Source organism: Rhinolophus sinicus, linkage group LG03, assembly GCF_036562045.2.
Source record: "Rhinolophus sinicus isolate RSC01 linkage group LG03, ASM3656204v1, whole genome shotgun sequence".
In the NCBI taxonomy this organism is placed as follows: Eukaryota; Metazoa; Chordata; class Mammalia; order Chiroptera; family Rhinolophidae; genus Rhinolophus; species Rhinolophus sinicus.
Window position 1 is genome coordinate 70,706,703 of NC_133753.1, and position 18,594 is coordinate 70,725,296.

Here is an 18,594-nt window from a genome sequence, read left to right on the forward strand (position 1 = left end):
AGCAGTGAACAAGACAAACTCCCTTCCCTCGTGGAGCTGACGTTCCACTGGAGGAGTCCAACAGCAAACAAATGAATAAATATATACTGTTTGCATAAATACATAACACAGTGATTTTGGGTAGTGACAAACACTGTGGGTAAGGGTTTCGAGAATGATGAGGGCACTATTTTATATAGAATAGGCAGGGAAACCTCTTCAGAGATAACACTTAACCAGAAAGGATACAGGAGCAAGCCATGCAAGGATCTGGGGGTAGAAAGCAGAATGTTCCAGGCAGCACGTGCACAGGCCCTCGAGAGAGAACAACCGTGTCACATTCAAGCATCAGGAAGAAAGCAAGTATTATGGCTACACTGGATTGAACTTGGAGGAAATAGCAAAGTAATGAGGTCTAACAGGTGAGCAACCATCAGATCATAAAGGGCCTTATAGGGCACGGTGAGAAATTTGGATTTTTAGCCTACATAATGGGAAGGCAGACCTATGGAGACATGAAAATACAAGGTTTAATCTAACAATCTTTCTCACTCTCAATCCCAACCAACAAAATTACTTTCAAACTCAGAGCTAAACCTAATTAATGTTCAAACCCACTTCAAACTCAGTATTAACAGACCAAGAAGTCAAAACAAAGTCAAATCACAAATTTAAAGATGAATGAAACATAATTAATCCACCTCAAAAATAATACTATTTGTAGTCCATAAATAATACTCTCAAATGCCAAAGTTATTTCTTTTCCACTAGAAGAGAAAATTGAAAGGCCATACTTAGCTTTTTAACTTGTATTTTTATTACAAACATCTTCAAACATAGTACACTAAATCCCCAGGTACCCAAAGCCCAACTTCAATATTATTTTTATCTATCACTCCTGATTTCCTCAAATACACACACACACTTTTAAATGTATTCTTTCTGGAATTTTTTCTTAATCTCAAACATCTATCATTTCATTCATGATGTTTCATTATGTAGCTCTTAGGTTAAAAATTTATTTAAATATAAACACAAGGGCAGCTAGTTAGAGCACATTGCTCTTAACAACAAGGTTGCTGGTTTAATCCCCACATGGGCCAGTGTGAGCTCCACCCTCCACAACTAGATTAAAACAACTACTTGACTTGGAGCTGACGGGTCCTGGAAAAACACAAATAAATAAAAGTTTAAAAACTTATCAGATACACACCTTATCATATCTCACACCTTATCATATCTCACAAAAGAATGAGATATCATATCTACCTACTGTTTCCCCAAAAATAAGTAAAATCTATTTTTAAAACTACATATGCAGAATACATGAATTGAGATCACCTGCCAACAAATGCAATCACCTTAGCCTATTGCTACGAGTTGTTTCAGATTGATACAACGAGACTGAAAATTAGCTTCTAAATCAACTAAGCAGTGAAGACTGTAAGTCTTTGATTTTTTCTGAACAAGCACTACCCACACTCTACCTACATCTTAAGTACATGGACAAGTTTATGAAATATTTGTTAGGCATATTTACCTCTAAATAAGTTCACAACAGCAGCAACATCAAATAATCACTATTATAGGGGAAATGGTGCTGGTGATAAGAATAAAGCAAACACTACACATGTTTTTAAGTCTGAACTGAACAAAAGTATGAATGCTATATCCCAGAGCCTAAAATAATCCAGAAGTCTGAAACAATGGCCCAGACGCAGGCGAAATATAGGTGTGACAAACTGTATTTAAGACACTTGTCGGGGGGTTGGTGACTATTTTAGAGGAAAAAAATGTTTACTATTGACCATAGACAAGATTTTTGTTTTTCACAAGAGGACATGGATTTACACGGTTGAGAAACACTCAGAGAGCATGATTCCACCAGAAAAGATAGACTGAAAGATAAGGACTCCCGTACTTGTCAACACAAAGTTTTCTATACCTTATTACATATATCACTTTCTGCCTGTGATAGGCAGAATGATAGCCCCTCAAAATGTCTGTGTCCTAATCCGCTGAGCCTGGGTATATGTTAAGTTACACAGCAAAGGGGAATTAAGGTTGCTAATAAACTGACCTTGAAGTGGGGAGATTACCCTGGATTATCCAGATGGGCCCAATGTAATTACAAGAATCCTTACAAGTGGAAAAGAGAGGCAAAAAAGAGAAAAAGGGAACGAGATGTTACCACAGAAGTCAGAGAGATGCTATGTTGCTAGCTTTGAAAACAGAGGAAGGAGCCAGGAGTCAGGGAAAGTGGGCAGCCTCCAGGAGCTGGAAATGCAAGGAAACACATTCTCCCTGGAGCCTTCCTGGAGCATCAAACCCTGCCAACAACTTGATTGTAGCCCAGTGAGACCCACCTGGAAACTCCAGAACTATAAAATATAAATTTGTACTGTTTTAAGCCACTAAGTTTGTGGCAATTTGTTAACATGACAATAAAGCAACAGTAAAACACGAATACACTGCCTATAGAAAGCACTCTCCTGCTTCCAGAGTCCTTTTAACCCAGTATCAGGTGGCATTTTTACCACATGCTAATTAAAGGAAAACAAAAAGATGTTATTCCTTTGTGTGAAGTAAACAATCACAAAAAGAGAATTAAAAGGTCAGGAACTAAAAGAACTGATATATGTAAGCTACAGCAAAAAGCAGGATGGAGTATTCATTTCAACAGTCAGGTGACCTTAGCATTAAAATTCCTTTCAGTTTCTTATTCTACTTCATCTGAAGTCCTCACATTACACTACTGAAAAAAAAAAAATAATAATATATATATATATATATATATTTGTGGTAAGTTAGCCATCTGTACTAGTCACCTTGAACTACTGTAACAAAAGACCACAGACTGAGTGAGTGGCTTAAACAACATAAACTTATTTCTCACAATTTTCGAGGCTGGCAAGTCCGAGATCAAGGTACCAACAGATTCAGTTTCTGGGGAGACCCACTTCCTGGCTTGTAGACAGCGGCCTTCTCGCTCTGCCCTCAGGTGTCAAGGAGAGAGTGCTCTGGTCTCTCTTCCTCTTCTTATAAAGGCACCAGTTGCATTAGATTTGGCCCCACCCTTATGACTTCATTTAACCTTAATCATCTCTTTAAGGCCCTATCATCAAATACAGTCACCTGGGTGTTGGGGCTTCAACATATGAATTTGGGGGGGACACAAACATTCAGTCCATAACACCATCAGTAATCATGACTTAGGTCAGAAAACAAAAAAGGGAAGCTATTTTGCCAGAGAATATCAATTAAGGAAAACTATCAAGTCATATAAATTACCATAAACAAAAAGGAAACCAGGACTATAAAAAGCTTCCAAATAGCATATTAATATTCAACTTATATATTCACTAATACATTAATACATGTGGAGTTATACAGAAAAAAATGGGCCAATTGTATGTGTTTCTACAATGTATAGTCAGTTCCTGCACTAAAAAAGAAAGGTGCCTGTTTAATTTGTTCTTTTAAAATAAATGTATTTAAAGATATACCAGCTTTGGAAGTGGGGAGGTAATGATGGCTATGGCACCAAAAAATCACTATATATATGTAAACTGCAACTGTAAACTCAGTGTCTACAGTTCAGAAAATTAAGAAGGTAGTGGAAATGAAAGTCAATATATCAGAGGAGGCTAATAACACAAAAGAAAAGTACAACTCCCAAAGTTTGTAATTTATTCCACAAAATTTATTCTGTAGATGTAAATTCTACCTTGACTCTAAGCCATTAATGCTCAGTAACAAATGAAACTATTGAAATTTCACAAATATGATAATACATACAAGATGTGGAATTTACAATACACGTCAGTTTCTAAACAGGGGACATCTGTAGCAGACAAGTATTAATTCGTTCTTATTCTTTCTCTCTTGTACAACATTTAAATGTGAAAGGCCTTTAAAAGACTACTCTGTTTTAGAATGCCATCATTAGTTTATAATCAATTAAATCATCCTCATAGATTTAAAAATTAACTGTTAGATTGAGGTGTGCTCTGAGTCAACATTTTCACCTAGAAATACCTATGTTAAGGATAAAATATTAGACGGCATATTAAACTCACACATTCGCTAATTATCCTTGCCTGAATTACCCTTGGCCATGACATACACACTGATATCAGTCAGAGATCATGCCCACACAGCCAAAAGAAAAGAAACCGCACTTATAAAAGATAATTTTCTACTGTAACTTATTTCTCTGCTTCTTACTCTTTTTTCCTCTATGGGTAAGATTGTACTACTCTAACAAAATAAGGGGAGGAGAAACACAAAAGAAAATGATGAGTGTACATCGTTTCTCAGATTTTCCAGTCCAGTTTGAAATATCAACAATCTAGGAAGCAGTCAAAATTGAGAAGTAAAGAATTATAATCACTATCAAGATTTTGTTGCTGCTCTTGTTGTTTTAACCTAGTCAGCTAAGGTTTGAACATACTCCGCTTTGCGTGCATTCCATGGTTGTTTGCTGGATGACTAGTACAAAATGAACGTTACTCCCATTTGGAAAAACGTTGGACTGCTGACTCCATCTGCTGTTCACTGCTAAAATTGTGCTTTGGTGGCTGGTTTCATTTCAGCTGTGAGGAGACAGACACACATTCTGTGCAACAGATGAAGGCTGGGAGTGGCCTGAAACTGCCTTGTATTGTTGTTTTGGACATGGACAAGGGCCTAGTTCAACTTTCATTTGATGGATGACTCGACTGCCATTTATTTGATTAGGCCGAAAAGCACTTACACATCTGATGTTAATTCTACTACTCACTTCTTGTTTTTAAAATAAAATCCTTTAAGCAGAACTTTTGTAGAGGGAAATGAAGCATCCCCACTTCAGTCATGTTTCAGCAACCCGCACTTCCAGAATGCGTCCTTACAGAGCACATCTGAATCCAATACTTAATTTTTTTTAACCTATCAGGATGATTTAATTGATTATAAACTATAATAGTGGCATTCTAAAACTGAGTAGTCGCTTGCTTAAAGCCTTTTCACATTTAAATGTTTTATAAGTGGTAGAGAGAATGAGGATGAATTAATACTTGCTTGTTATAAATGTCCCAAATTTAGAAAGCAACTGAGAAGGGAAGGCAAATGGGAAGCACATGTTTCCAGTCTTTTTAATGTCACATATCACAGTGGCCCACTTAGAACTCCTTAAGTTTAAAGAACTAGGATTTGGGAAATGGGAGTACGGCTTTTGCCGCCTGGGGAGTACAGTATGGTGACGCCACACACCCTTTAGGACACTGGGCAGGAGGCTCAATTCCTAAGTCATTCAGTAGAAACCTTAAATCCCCATCTCCATGTTTATTACTCCACCTGCTGCCATCTCAAAGAGTAATGAGATACGCATTAAATAAACTAGAAAAGCTGAAGTCAACAGATTTAAAGGATGAACGATAACTCAGTGTAGCCTAACCATTTGCTACATTAGAAAGATACATATGCTTGATAGGAAAGCACAAAAAATACGTAATTGTTCTAGGAGGGAAAAAAAACTACTCAAAATTAGTTGTTTTGATCATTCATAAACAAAAAATCAAATTTCATCCTAGAAGTCAGAAACCTCAAGTTCAAGTATCAATCCCACCACCAACTGCTTAGCTGTATCCTTAAAAAGGCCTCACTCCACCCAATTGCTATTTTTTCATCTGTAGAACTACATTTAATACTGCTTGCATCTTTCACAGGGAGCTTCTAATAATCTTTTAAAAGCGAGCATTTCTTTTAGGGCTTACTCTAAAGAAACAGTTTGAGTTCATTTAACTTTTATTATTTCCTTAGTCATAGCAATGTCTCATGATAATAAAGTAACAATTCTAATACTACAGAAAGATATAAAAAAAGAAGGAAAAGTTCTCTCATCCTCCTTGTCTCCTAGTCTTACTCCCCAAAGGTAACCGTATGATCCCCAGACAGCCTTCCAGAAGTATTCCCTGCATACAGATGAATATCTTCTTCTCACACAAATGGAATGATACTGTACCAACTTTTCTGAAGTAACTGTTTCCCTCAGTATTGGACATTTTCCATATCTCCCCCATTCTTTAACAACTGCATGGTATCCCTCTGCACAGACACACCATTATTTATTGAACCAGTCCTTCTCAACAGAGATTTTAGGAAGCTGTTTCCAGATTTTGCTTATTTTAAACAACACAGCAATGAACAATCGTCTACTTATATTTGCTGACTTGTTCATATATTATCTATAAATTGCTAAGTACAGATTTGCTGGGCCACCAGCTAAATTTTGATGTCAAATTGCCTCATTTATGAATTGTATCAACTCCCACCAAGAGAAGAGTACCTGAGTACAGCCAGTACTGAATATGATCAACACTTCTTTAAAAACATCACTTTGAAGACTTTCTGTATACCATGTTTCCCCAAAAATAAGACCTCGCCAGACAATCAGCTCTAATGCATCTTTTGGAGCAAAAGTTAATATAAGACCCAGTCTTATATAAGAGCCAGTATTATATTATATTATATTACATTATACTATATTATATTGTATTAGATCCAGTCTTATATTATAATAAAATAAGATCGGGTCTTATATTAATTTTTGCTCCAAAAGATGCATTAGAGCTGATTGTCCAGTTAGGTCTTATTTTTGGGAAAACACAGTAGTTTCAGCAGGAAATTTATCACCAAGGAAATTAACATAGGTTTTTAAATATTTGTAAGCAACCTAGTTTACATTTCCACCATTTCTTTGAAGTAAATAAAGAACCTATAATTTCCATTTATCAAAAGAAACAAAATTAATAAAATAATAATTTTTAAATAAAGGCACAAGATATTACAGAAAAGACACTACCGGCTGCCACAACCTGAATAAGGTCAGCCATCATCAAGGGCCTTTATATCATTACCATTATTACCCTAGAATTTTACCATTATGCTAAAAATGTCAATGTCTCTAATTACTAGATACTTGTCTATGTTCCCCATGTTTTAAAGGTGTTCCTATGACGCTAATATCTTTTTCCTAGAGTGATGTGTAACAAAAAATTATGCATGAGGAAAAAAAAATGAGGCACAAGAAATGCTGTGTACTGAGTTGGTCCCGACCTAATTTTACAGCATAAAGGAGGACTACTAAAATGCTGGTATACTTTAATTTTTCCCTGCTAGATTAGAAAAAATATTCTCCAATCCCATTATTCTAATATAGAATAAAACAGCACAATTTTTAAATAAATTCTTATTTAAATTTTTAAAAAATCTACTCTGCCAATTTATCACTAATAGCTTAAGAAATAGTTTAAAAAACAAAAATAAACACTAAAATTACTTATGGAATCTAACATTTCATATATCATAATAAAAAAAACACAGAATTATACAATCAGCTCAAAAAAAAACAAAAAATTTTCTATTTAATAATTGACCCAAAGAATGGCAAAGGTGAAAAGTGGCAAGAGATCCAAAGTATAGACAAAATAAGAATCAAGCTTGAATAATATATAAAACAAATAAGTTTAAAACAGATAAAAAGTGAACAAAATAGTGAAAAGGCGTTTACTATAGATACTAGACCTCAGGATAGTATAATTCATGTTTCAGTCTCACAGTTTAAAAAATCTCGTTTGCATTCAATTGGAAAGTTTAATAGACTTAGAACTAGGAGAATATAAAATCCAGTGTGAATAAAGCTCTTGTATAAATCTGGCCATTGGGGGAGCAGTAACTTTTTAATTACTGAGCTTTCAACCACCAACAGAAGGGTACTCGAACTAGTATAACAAAGGCAAATGAAAGAGAAAGGGTCCTCCTGACATGAACTCCCAACATGACACTGCCTAAAAACACACTCTCTCTGGCTTGCTCCATTGACCTTCTAAATACCTTCTACATGCTATAACTCATTCAACAAACATTTACTGAACTCGCTTCAAAAACCACAGTGCTGTACCATATACAGGCCTTCAAGTTGCTGACAATTAATGAAGGAGATACCCAAGAAGTAAATAACTATAATAAAATGAGGAATGAAAATAAGTGCTATATTTATAAAGTACAACATCACTAAGTGAGGAAAACCAGAAGCTTCACTCAGAAAAGTGGCATGTGAACTCAGTGTGCGAAGATGAGTAAGATTTTGAAAAATAGAAAGTGTAAAAACTATAACAGTAGAGTGTGGGTTGCAAACTATAGAATTCTGGCTAACTTGGGCAGAAAAGGGATTTACTAAAAGAATTTCAGGTAGCTCATAAAACTGATGAGAAGTCTTTTTTCCCCAGGTGAGGGGGAAAAAACAAGCAGGAAACAGGCGTCTGAGAACTGAACCACAGTAACATAACAGAAGTAAACTAGTTAGGATGCCATAGTAACTGCCATAGCGAACCTCTAATTCTCCTACATCTATTTGTCATTGTCTCAAGAGTCAAAGCCTAATAAATGATGTCCCTGGGTTGATGGACAAAATCTCGATAAGGTTAGATAATAGTATCACTAATTTTCTAATTCTGATATTGTGCTATGGTTATGTAAGAGATTTCCTTGCATTTAGGAAACGCATACTGAAGTGTTTAGAGATAACAGGACATCATGTCTACCATTTCCTCATAAAGATTTTTCTAATCTTTATTTCTTTATTTAAAAAAGAATATCTCATGTATATGTGAGAGAGAAACGGAAGAAAGGACAGGTGCCTAGACTGTCCAAACTGACATGATCATCTGGGGTTTGCAGACAAGCTTCTAACTGGTCTGTTAGACTCCAAAACACACATTATTGTTCACCATGTGGTATCCCCCTGAAAAAAACAGAGGTTGGGGGAAAAAAATGAGAGAAAAAATGAAGAGAGACAGGCGAAAAGCAGACTACTTAGTAGGTTTTGAGAAGTTATACACTAGTTACTAATTTGTCTGTAAACTTGTATTACCTACTACCTTGAAATAATAATTACAATTTGTCCATAATTCTTCCACTCAGGCTTTCAAGGATGCCACCCACCAGAGTGGACACTCATCCCCACACTTCAGCCGCACTTTTCCCCTCCCCTGCCCACCAGGAACCCAAGTGGAAAACTCAGATGAGGTGCAAACCTGAGCCCTCCTCCCTGACAATTCTGTCTAAAAACCAACTAGTTTCAGTCCACTTCCATACTGTAAAAATGAAAAACAAATCAACTGTCTGCTTAATTTCTCTTTCCAGTATATGTAAAGTATATGCGCTCTTCAAATAACATCTTCTGGTCACCTATTAATACCATGATTCTCGTGGCTGTTAAGAAGAAAGAAATACTTTTTAAAATTTAACAGGAATTGTTCTACAAAATCATACTGACAAAAAAAGAAGCAGCAAACCAAAACACAATCTGGCCGTGAGGTGAAGAACAGTAAGGGAAATTGAAAAGCAAGTATTGTCTTTAGAAATATACTCATTTTTTATCAAGCTTTGCTTCCAGAAAACTCATAACTTCTTTGGAAGGACCTGAAGTTTGTGCATCTGGAACAGGGGTTAAGCCTTCTTCAGTAATATAAGACTAGGCTTTAATAAGCCCAACTATTAAATGAAGATATTTTATTTTATTATCAGCCTTATAGTAAAAGGAAAACGTGAGGGTGAAATATCATAGTCCTCAATAGCATGAATCCAACTCCTTGGATGTGAACTTGAGATTCACAATAGAATGAAGGATTCCACACCCTCTATTCAAATGAAATTCACACTGCAGTATTTTGAGAATGTACTTTGAGAATGAATACTGGCTAAATAATATAAATTTTCCCAAAATGCAGCTAATGATCCTTTTATACCAGAGATTATAGAAATCTAAATATGGTAACTAATTATTTCACAGAATACACATCCATTAACAAAATCTCAGCTAAATAAAGAAATGGGGGGAATCACAACACCGATAATCCAAGAATATACTGGGGGTGCCAAAAAAATATGTAAGTGGACACTTTGGTCAACATTGCTCAAGCAGTAGTTCTCCGTCATCAGAAGTGTCTGGACACTGATGGTAACCACTCTGAGCACCTCTTGTAACTGCAGAAGTCAAACGTGACTTGTACGTATTCATCTTTTGTTATTGGTATATATTGAGTATTACAATTTTAATACAGTTTTCCTTTCTTAAAATGTATATACATTTTTTTGGCACCCTCTGTATATGAATTTTTGGTAACAGTCCTGGCATTCCAATTATACTTTGCTTAGGTTAATTAATATTAAAATGTGTTTACTATCCCTTAAAATAAGTTTGACTTGGTACTAAAGAAACAGGGATCCGATGAATTTGTATCAGTCCTTAATAGCAAAAGGACACAGAGGTAGGACTAAGTGTACTACAGGGAATTCATTCTATCAATCGCCTACGTATTTTTTAATTTCCCCCCAAAAAAACAAAAACAAACCCTCTGGGTGAATGAATACATGCAATAAACAATCTTACTTTAAAAAAAAAAAAGTAAGTAATATGTAATGTGATCTCAGTCAACAGTCTTCAAAATGGAGTACACATACAACCGGGGGCTCATGAAGATTTTCCAAGAGCTATATGAGCAAGGATGCTTTTAAGGGAATCAAGTTTCAGATAATCAGTGTCCATATTCTTTCCTAAAAGCAGTGTATCTTAGCACTTAAGGACAGGGCAACTCCTTCTCAGCCATTTTCACTCTGTGGTGCATTCCCTGAGCCCCCAAGCAAAATGGTAATTTTAAATATAGTTACAGATGTTGAGGAAGTACAACTATAAGGACCAAGTAAAAAGTCCTTTTGCAAATCAGGTAATTTCCAATTCCTTGCTTCCAAAAAAATGATGGAGGGCCTAATCCAGTTGTCAGCTGACAGATCATTAAAATTTTTTTATAATGATTTTGGCATATATTTAGAAAGGTATTCAATCAATCTTGACCCATTTACTCTTTAGACACCAATAATGTTATTCTTAGCAAGCCTAAATACGAACAGTACTTCTGGATCTGAAAAGTGAAAGGGGACCTAGAGGTCACCATCTCAAACCAAAATGAATGAATAATCTTTCCAACATCTCTTCATCCAGCTTTGCATGAAAATACAACGGTGGTGGTAACAGTGGTAGAAGCAGTGGTGGCTGCAGCCATTATTTATGTCCCAGGCACTGTGCCACACATTCACCTGCACTGACATACTGAATCAAACTGTGAAGTGAGAAAATCCTAAAAGAAAATATAAGATGGATTTATTAAGACCATTCCAAAAACAGGACAAAATCCTAAAATTTTAATAGAATGGGTTACAATATTAGCATAAATCCAAAAAAAATGTTATTCATTCTCTAAATGATAGACCATGATGTTACTCAATTTATAATAGTTCAACAGCAATGAGTAAGACAGAAAAGAACCTTCATTCACTCACTTCAAGTTAGAGACACTTGTTATTAAAGACCTGTGTGCCAGACACTTTAGTAAGTACCAAAGTTACCATTACTACAATTACTATTAAAACATGATGACTGCAGCCCAGGTGTGTCTACTTTGTTCTCAATAAAGCAGTGATTGCTTCACAAAAGTGTAATAGATAAAACATAGTGGATTCAAGGGCAGCTTGGTGTAAATCCCAGCTCTGCCACTAGCTGATAGCTAAAGGCAAGTCAGTTAAACTGTAAAAATGAAGATGTTTCATATATATATATATATATATATATATATATATATATATATATGAAACATCAAATAATATATAAAGTTATTAAGTTGCTTAAACAACTTAACTTGCTTTAAATAAGGCTGTAATAAAGTTATATATAAAGTTATATATACAGAGGGTGCTGAAAAAAAGGTATACACTTTAAGAGAGGAAATAATTGTATTAAAATTATAACAATACCGGGGGTGCCAAAAAAATGAGGTGCCAAAAAAAATGTATACACATGACTTGTATTCATCTTTTGTTATCAGCATATATTCAGTATTACAATTTTAATAGTTTTTTCCTTTCTTAAAAATGTGTATACATTTTTTTGGCACCCCCGGAATATAAAAATGTTGTTACGAAGACAAAATGTGATATATAACATACACTAGATTGATCTGCATCTCATTTCCTGATAAGCTGACCATAATGCGAACTTCATATCTCACTCAAATTTTACTTATTACTACCTTAATCCTAACAAAGTTAAATATGTTACACTTAAAATCTTAAGGTTTATGATTTTTTTCCAACTCTATATTTCAGTATACAACTATCTTTAGGGATGTCTTACCTACTGTGCCCTGAAGGTATTGTAAATACTTCAGTAATAGGAAATTTTGCCTCAATTGAAAAAAAAAAAGAATTGTTTAATCTACGCACATGAGAATTCAAAACATAAAGACAGTTGTGTACTACAAATGTTAAAGTAACAGCAGAACAGCTCCTAAAAAGGCAGTAATCTAACTCCTTTAGCTGAGACATCAGTGGAGTTAAGTTTGCCCATATCATTCCCTGTTCCCATCTCTAAATTTCCTTATGAACGTGTGAGGAAGACGCATCAATCATATTGCTATTGAAATTAAAACCTGACTACTGAAACATTGACAGATTGAAAATTCAGAAAGATGATGGCCAGTGACCCCTGATTTCTACACATACATATAACAAAAGAGAACTACTACACTATTTTTTTTTAAGTGAGAAAACTATGTATCTGATCCCGCCCCCAAATACTAGAGTCCAGTCCGACCGTGGCATTCTTTCATTCAATAAACATTTACTACGCGCCCAGTGTGGTGTGTCAGGCATTGCACAGGCAGACAGGCAGTGAACACAACAGACCAACACACACACACACACACACACACACACACACACACACACACAATCCCTTCTCTCCTAATCACAGGAATGTCTCCCGGTATTGTATGGCTGCCCATGACCAAGCCCTGGCCGCACCCCCACCCCACAAGGGTCAATCCCACTGACACCCCACCCGGACCCAACGTGCCCACGAGGCTTGCTGCCTTGACACACAGCCTCGATCCCTGGGTTCTTAACCATTACGGGCCCAGGACCCCTCGCGCAGGCTGGGGAAGCCCTCGGACCTGACAGCCCCGCGCCAGCCCTTCGGGGAGGAGACAAGCGGCGCACACGGGGACGCGCCACGTGCACGCCCGGCGCGCGCCCTCGCCGCCCTCCGCTCCTCCCGCGCAGGCGCCGCCGCCGCCGCCGCCACCGCCCCCGCCCCGCGCGCCTCTTGCGACTCTTGTCTCTCGGCTGGAACCCCACCAGCCCGCTTCCGCGGGGCCATGGCCCCAACCATCGCCTCTTACCGGCGCTCTGGCCTTGGCGCCCGGGCCTCCTGTTTCCCGGCGGCCACCTCGTGGGGCGCCTCCTCGGCCTCCGCGGCCGCCGCGGAAACCCCGACCGCGGCCCCGGCGGCTGCCTTCGTCCCCGCCGCCGCCTCTCGCCACCGCCACTGTGGCTCCCGTCCGCTCGCCGCCGCGATCCCCGCCAGGCCGGTTGCGGCCCGGCCGGTGTCCGTGGCCTCCCCGAGCTCCTCGCTGCGCCTGCATTGGGCCGCTGCCGGCGGTGCTGAGCGAGCAGGCGCCGGGCCGCCTTGGCGACGCCCTTGCCCCACCGGAAACGGGTCTCACGGAGGATCCGCGAGCGACGGGCCCTCGGTGACAGCGAGCGCGGGCTGCGGGGCCGAGGAATGTAGGCGCCCGCGGCGGGGGCGGGGCGGCCCCGGGTTCTGGCTGGTGGGGCGGGAACCTGGCCTCAGGGGAGGCTTGGGGTTCAGATAAAGGCTGACTAGGGGAAGCTGGCAGAGGGGGGCAGGGGTGGGTCTGGGGGAGGGACCGTGGTAAGTAAAAGGAGAGGTTATAAAGTATAAACAGTTTGTATAATATAAACTCGTTTTTTAAAAAATGGCGTATTTGCATAAGAAAAAGTCTAAAAAGGTGTGTGCTTGAATGTTAGCAGTGGTTAACTGGTGAGATTTCCAACGAGTTAATTTTTCTGTTTAATCTGATTTTCAAGATTGAATATAATTTTTTAAATTATACTGAACGGGTTCAAGGAGGAGAAGAGGAGGATGGGTCTCAGGCGATGGGTGTGGACTGCAGCAAGCAACTGGTATAGAGAACAGTGCAAAACTATTAGATGGACAGAATGGGTTCTGAGGTCCTTGAAAATGTTTGTAGAAATGACTGTTTTAGCTCACACTTACTGAGCATATGAGTGTTTAACTCTGTTAACAGCGGTATCAGGTAGGTAGTACTGTTATCCTTATTTTGCAGATGAGGAAACAGCCTTAGGTTAAGCAGTTGTAACACAGCTGGGTAGTGCTGTAACAGGCATCCTAACTCAGGTAGGCTCATTGCAGTCTGTGTGTGTGTGTGTCACTTATTTTTTAATTAAAATTTACTGGGGCGACAATGGTCAACAAAACTACTTGGGTTTCAAGAATACAATTCTATAATACATCTATATATTTTATTATGTGTTCACCACCCAAAGTCAGTTCTTCCATCACCATATATTTGACCCCCTCTTCTACCATCCCCTTTTACCCCCTTACCCTCTGGTAACCACTAAACTAGTCTGTATCTATGAGCTTTTGTTTATTTGCTTGTCTTGTTCCTTTGTTGCCTTCGGTTTTATACCCACATGAGTGAAATCATATGGCTCTCGACTTTTTCTGTCTGACTTATTTCACTTAGCATAATCTCAAGATCCATCCAAGCTGTCGCAAATGTCAGTATTTCATCTTTTATGACAGAATAGTATTCCACTGTGTATACATACCACATCTCTATCCAATCATCTATTGAAGGACACTTTGGTTGTTTCCATATCTTGGCCACAGTAAATAATGCTGCAATGAATATCGGAGTGTGTCTCACTTACTAATAGAAAGTTTTTGAGGCTCATCCATGTTTCATGATTTAATAATTTCTTTTTCATTACTAAGCAGTAGTCCATTTTATGGATCCAGTCTATATTTTTAACCAAGGGGAAGAAGGGCAATATGTGGGAGCCATTTTTAACTTTGTATTATAAAAACCACATGAAAATAATAAAAACAAGGGCTAAAATGTCAGCATAGCAAAACAAGTGTTTTCTTTTTTCCTAGTTTTTCCTGGCACTTTCTTATACCCATACATAGTTAACAGTATTCATTGCTTCTGTTGTCTACTACCATGTTTCCCTAAAAATAAGACCTAACCGGAAAATAAGCCCTAACATGATTTTTCAGGATGACATCCCCTGAACATAAGCCCTAATGCATCTTTAGGAGCACAACTTAATATAAGACCCGGTCTTATTTTCAGGGAAACACGGTATGTGTCAGGCACAGTGCTAGGTATGTCCTGAAGATTTTTTTAAAACGCTATTGTCCCTGCTTTCAAATAGTTCACTCCATAATCTGTAAACAGATGATTGCCATAGTGTGCTGAGTGCAGTGAGAGGTTCAAGATGAAGGGGGGGGGGGGGGGAAGGGAGGAGGAGGTAAGGAGAAATGAGACTATGCCTAAACAGTCATTGCCCAAGACTTCATGAGAAATAAACTCTTGAGGCAAGACTTGATGACTGAGCCAGAGTTTGCCTGGCTGATAAGTGAGAGTAGGAGAAATTTCCAGGCAGAGGGAACCACTGAAAAAGCATTATAAACTGGAAACAAACACAGTAACACACAGAGCACGTACTATGCACCAAATGCCATTCTAAGTCCTTCCCATATAGCACACTTCAGTTAAACTTCACAGCAGCCCTATGTGGTAGCACTAGCGTAGTCCCTATTTTATAGATGATCTAAAACAGGTGTTAACTTCCAAAATTACACGACTAGTAAGTAATGGAATCATTGGAACCCAGGGCAGTCTGGCTTCAGAGTCTATTGCTCTTAACCACTATATTTTCAAAAAATTATTCTGTGGAGGAGAATTAGAATTCTAGGCAGAGCCATTCTAGGAAACCACTGGAATAGTCCAGGCCACAAATAATTAGGGCCTGAATTAAGTTGGGAGTCAAGGAGGCAGATAAGAAAGGGGAGACTAGGACTTTGTGTCCAATTGTAAGTGGGGAAGTCAGAGTGAGAAGTTTGGGGTGATGCCCAGGTTTCTTGCTTGAGTGACCAGATAGTTGACACCATTAGTCAAGAGAAGGAATACAGGGTTAGGGGACAGGATGCGTCAGGGGAGGTTGTCAGGATGCTAGTATTTTTTAACTGTAATCTGCATTTGTCTGTATTGCTTCTTTGTCTTAATAGTTAACATTTTTTGTCAGCAGGCACTTCTCACACTTAACGTAGTTCTTCTGTTTTTTTCCCCTTTACTCTCCTCCACCCTTTCCCTTTTTATTTATTCCTCCAGGCCCTATTTTCCTCCCCTTTTTTTTCCTTGTCTCTATGTAATGCAGGAGTTTGACTCCTGGCAGTTTTCTTGGATTCAGTGAGGCCGAAAAAAGGCAATGGAGCTGTAGGTAAAGGGTTCATACCACAGTTATAGTCTCGAGGCCGCCAGTGGAGATGCAGGAAGCAGCATCCGCCAATACCCAACCAGGGGTCTTCCTGCACCACAGTCTCGCTGGCGGCCCAGCAAGACACAGGACGTAGGAGCCGCATTGGCAACATACGCACTTGCACCCGGCAGTTTTGTAGCATCCTGAACAAAGTGGCTCACAGCCATCTGGTTACAGAAGGGGCGAGGGAGGGAGGCTCTCGTTCAGGTGGTCTGCGCATGCATGGGCTACGAGCCAAGCCAGTATTTTCCCATGGGAGGCCAAGAGCCTGGAAACTGCTCTCTGGCCCTGTCCCAACACTCTACTTGTGAACTTAAGACACCATGGCATTCAGGATTGTTATTCATCCCCGTGCTAAACTCAAATTCAGTAATCCCACCTCTAGAGAAACTAAACAGCAAGATGGGAAGAGTAACAATGATTTTACCCTTTCCTCTGCACACCATAAAGGAGCAAGCAGGAGATACAGACAGATACAAGTACTATTTTTAAGAACCCAGTAGACAACCTGCGCCCCCCAACCCTTATGCGTCCAGGAATGATAATGGTTTGGTATGTTTTCCTAATTCTACAGTCAGTGACATAAAGGTAGTTTGAAATGGGCCACAGTATGGTGGGAACTTTGACATCACAGAAATTGGGAAATAATCTATAAATCAGGGCTTCGTTGGCGGTGGGGATGGAAACAGGTCATTAAATATTTACCAACACATCACCGACTTGGCCTCTCACCAAGATGAACATCCACATACTAATCTCATGCCAGACAACGCAAATCGGTTTCTCAACTTTGGCTCGCTTACAGATGTATCATTTTTTTAAGGTGGCAGCTTGTCCTGTGCATTGATGTTTAACAACATCCTGGCCTCTACCCACTACAGTCATCCCCTCTTATCTACAGAGGATATGTTCCAAGACCTCCAGTGGATGCCTGGAACTGGGGATAGTACCAAACCCTATATGTACTGGTTTTCCTATACATGCCTGTGGCAAACTTTATACACAAGGCACAGTAAGATATTAACAACAAAATAAATTATAACAATATGCTGTAATAAAAGTTATGTGAATGTGTCTCAAAATATTGTACTGTACTCACCTTTACACTTAAAGGAAGCACTTTATTCATTATGAGGTGAAAAAGATCAGATTAAGCCAGCTACATTAGGGCATATTCACTATGCTTGATACTTTCACTTAGCAGTTCATTTAAGACTCAATACTGTTGAAAGGTACATATGTTTTATAGATAGATTGATTTATGGATAATAAATATCTAACATTTACTTTGTGCCTTCTCAGTATTCTAAGAAGCACTTGACTCATATTAACTCATTTCATCTCCATAATATTCCTCTGAGGTAAGTACTATTATTCCTATCTCAAGAAAACGGAGTCACAAGGGAATTAAATAATTAGCTCAAGTTAGTAAGTGACAGAACTGGGATTTATACCCAGACAATCTGGTGTCATAATCTGTTTCTGTAAGTCGAAGCCCCAGATGCCAGTAATGTAGCCCAGGGACTACGTTCCTCTCCCCTCTCCCATCTATTAATTCAAGGTTTTTTTCAATTCAACCAGTAGTGTTTAGGATACGGAGAATTCTGGGGTCCTCTGAAAACACTTCCTAATTGGAGGACATTACTAGCGGGGTTCTTTTAACCAGGATGTGAGTATGCTTTCCTAATTTAAGTTTGATCTGCATGGAAAAGGTGTCAGCAAAGACGAAAATGCCACACAAGTACCTCCTGTATTGCAAGAAACCAGAAACCTTTTGATTTGATAAATAACAAAGGGAAGCATGATTTTCTGGTATTGCTTTTACTTCATAATCCTAATTTTAAACATTGCATGAATAAAATATTCAGTTTTCCCTTAGTATTCATGAGATATCAAAACAAAGTGCTGAATTACATAGGTAGCTATTTAAGAAAATAAACTACTTTTTGCATATATGTGACCAAATTGAAAAAAAAAAGAAACAGAAGCCAACTCCTTTAGGCTATAGTTCTCAACATGTATACCAGCAACACAGCATCACCTAGGAACTTGTTAGAAATGCAAATTCTCAGGCCTCACCCCAGACTCAGAAACTCGGGATGAAGCCCAACAATCAGTGGTTTAACAAACCCTCCACCATGCGAT

At 38.6% G+C, this 18,594-nt stretch overlaps 2 protein-coding genes across 2 annotated transcripts in view; one reads left to right on the forward strand and one right to left on the reverse strand.

Annotated features, from left to right (window-relative positions):
* The window catches only part of AVEN (apoptosis and caspase activation inhibitor), a 142,562-nt gene extending 128,400 nt beyond the window's left edge, over positions 1 to 14,162 (reverse strand). Inside the window, exons 1-2 of the mRNA XM_019752876.2 lie at positions 14,156 to 14,162; positions 13,257 to 13,747 (exon numbers count right to left, since the gene is read on the reverse strand). Coding sequence (XP_019608435.2) covers positions 13,257 to 13,747; positions 14,156 to 14,162 — 498 coding nt within the window. The remainder of the gene's footprint in view (positions 1 to 13,256; positions 13,748 to 14,155) is intronic.
* CHRM5 (cholinergic receptor muscarinic 5) overlaps positions 1 to 18,594 on the forward strand; it is a 73,092-nt gene that overhangs the window by 37,807 nt on the left and 16,691 nt on the right. The gene's annotated exons all lie outside the window — the stretch shown is intronic.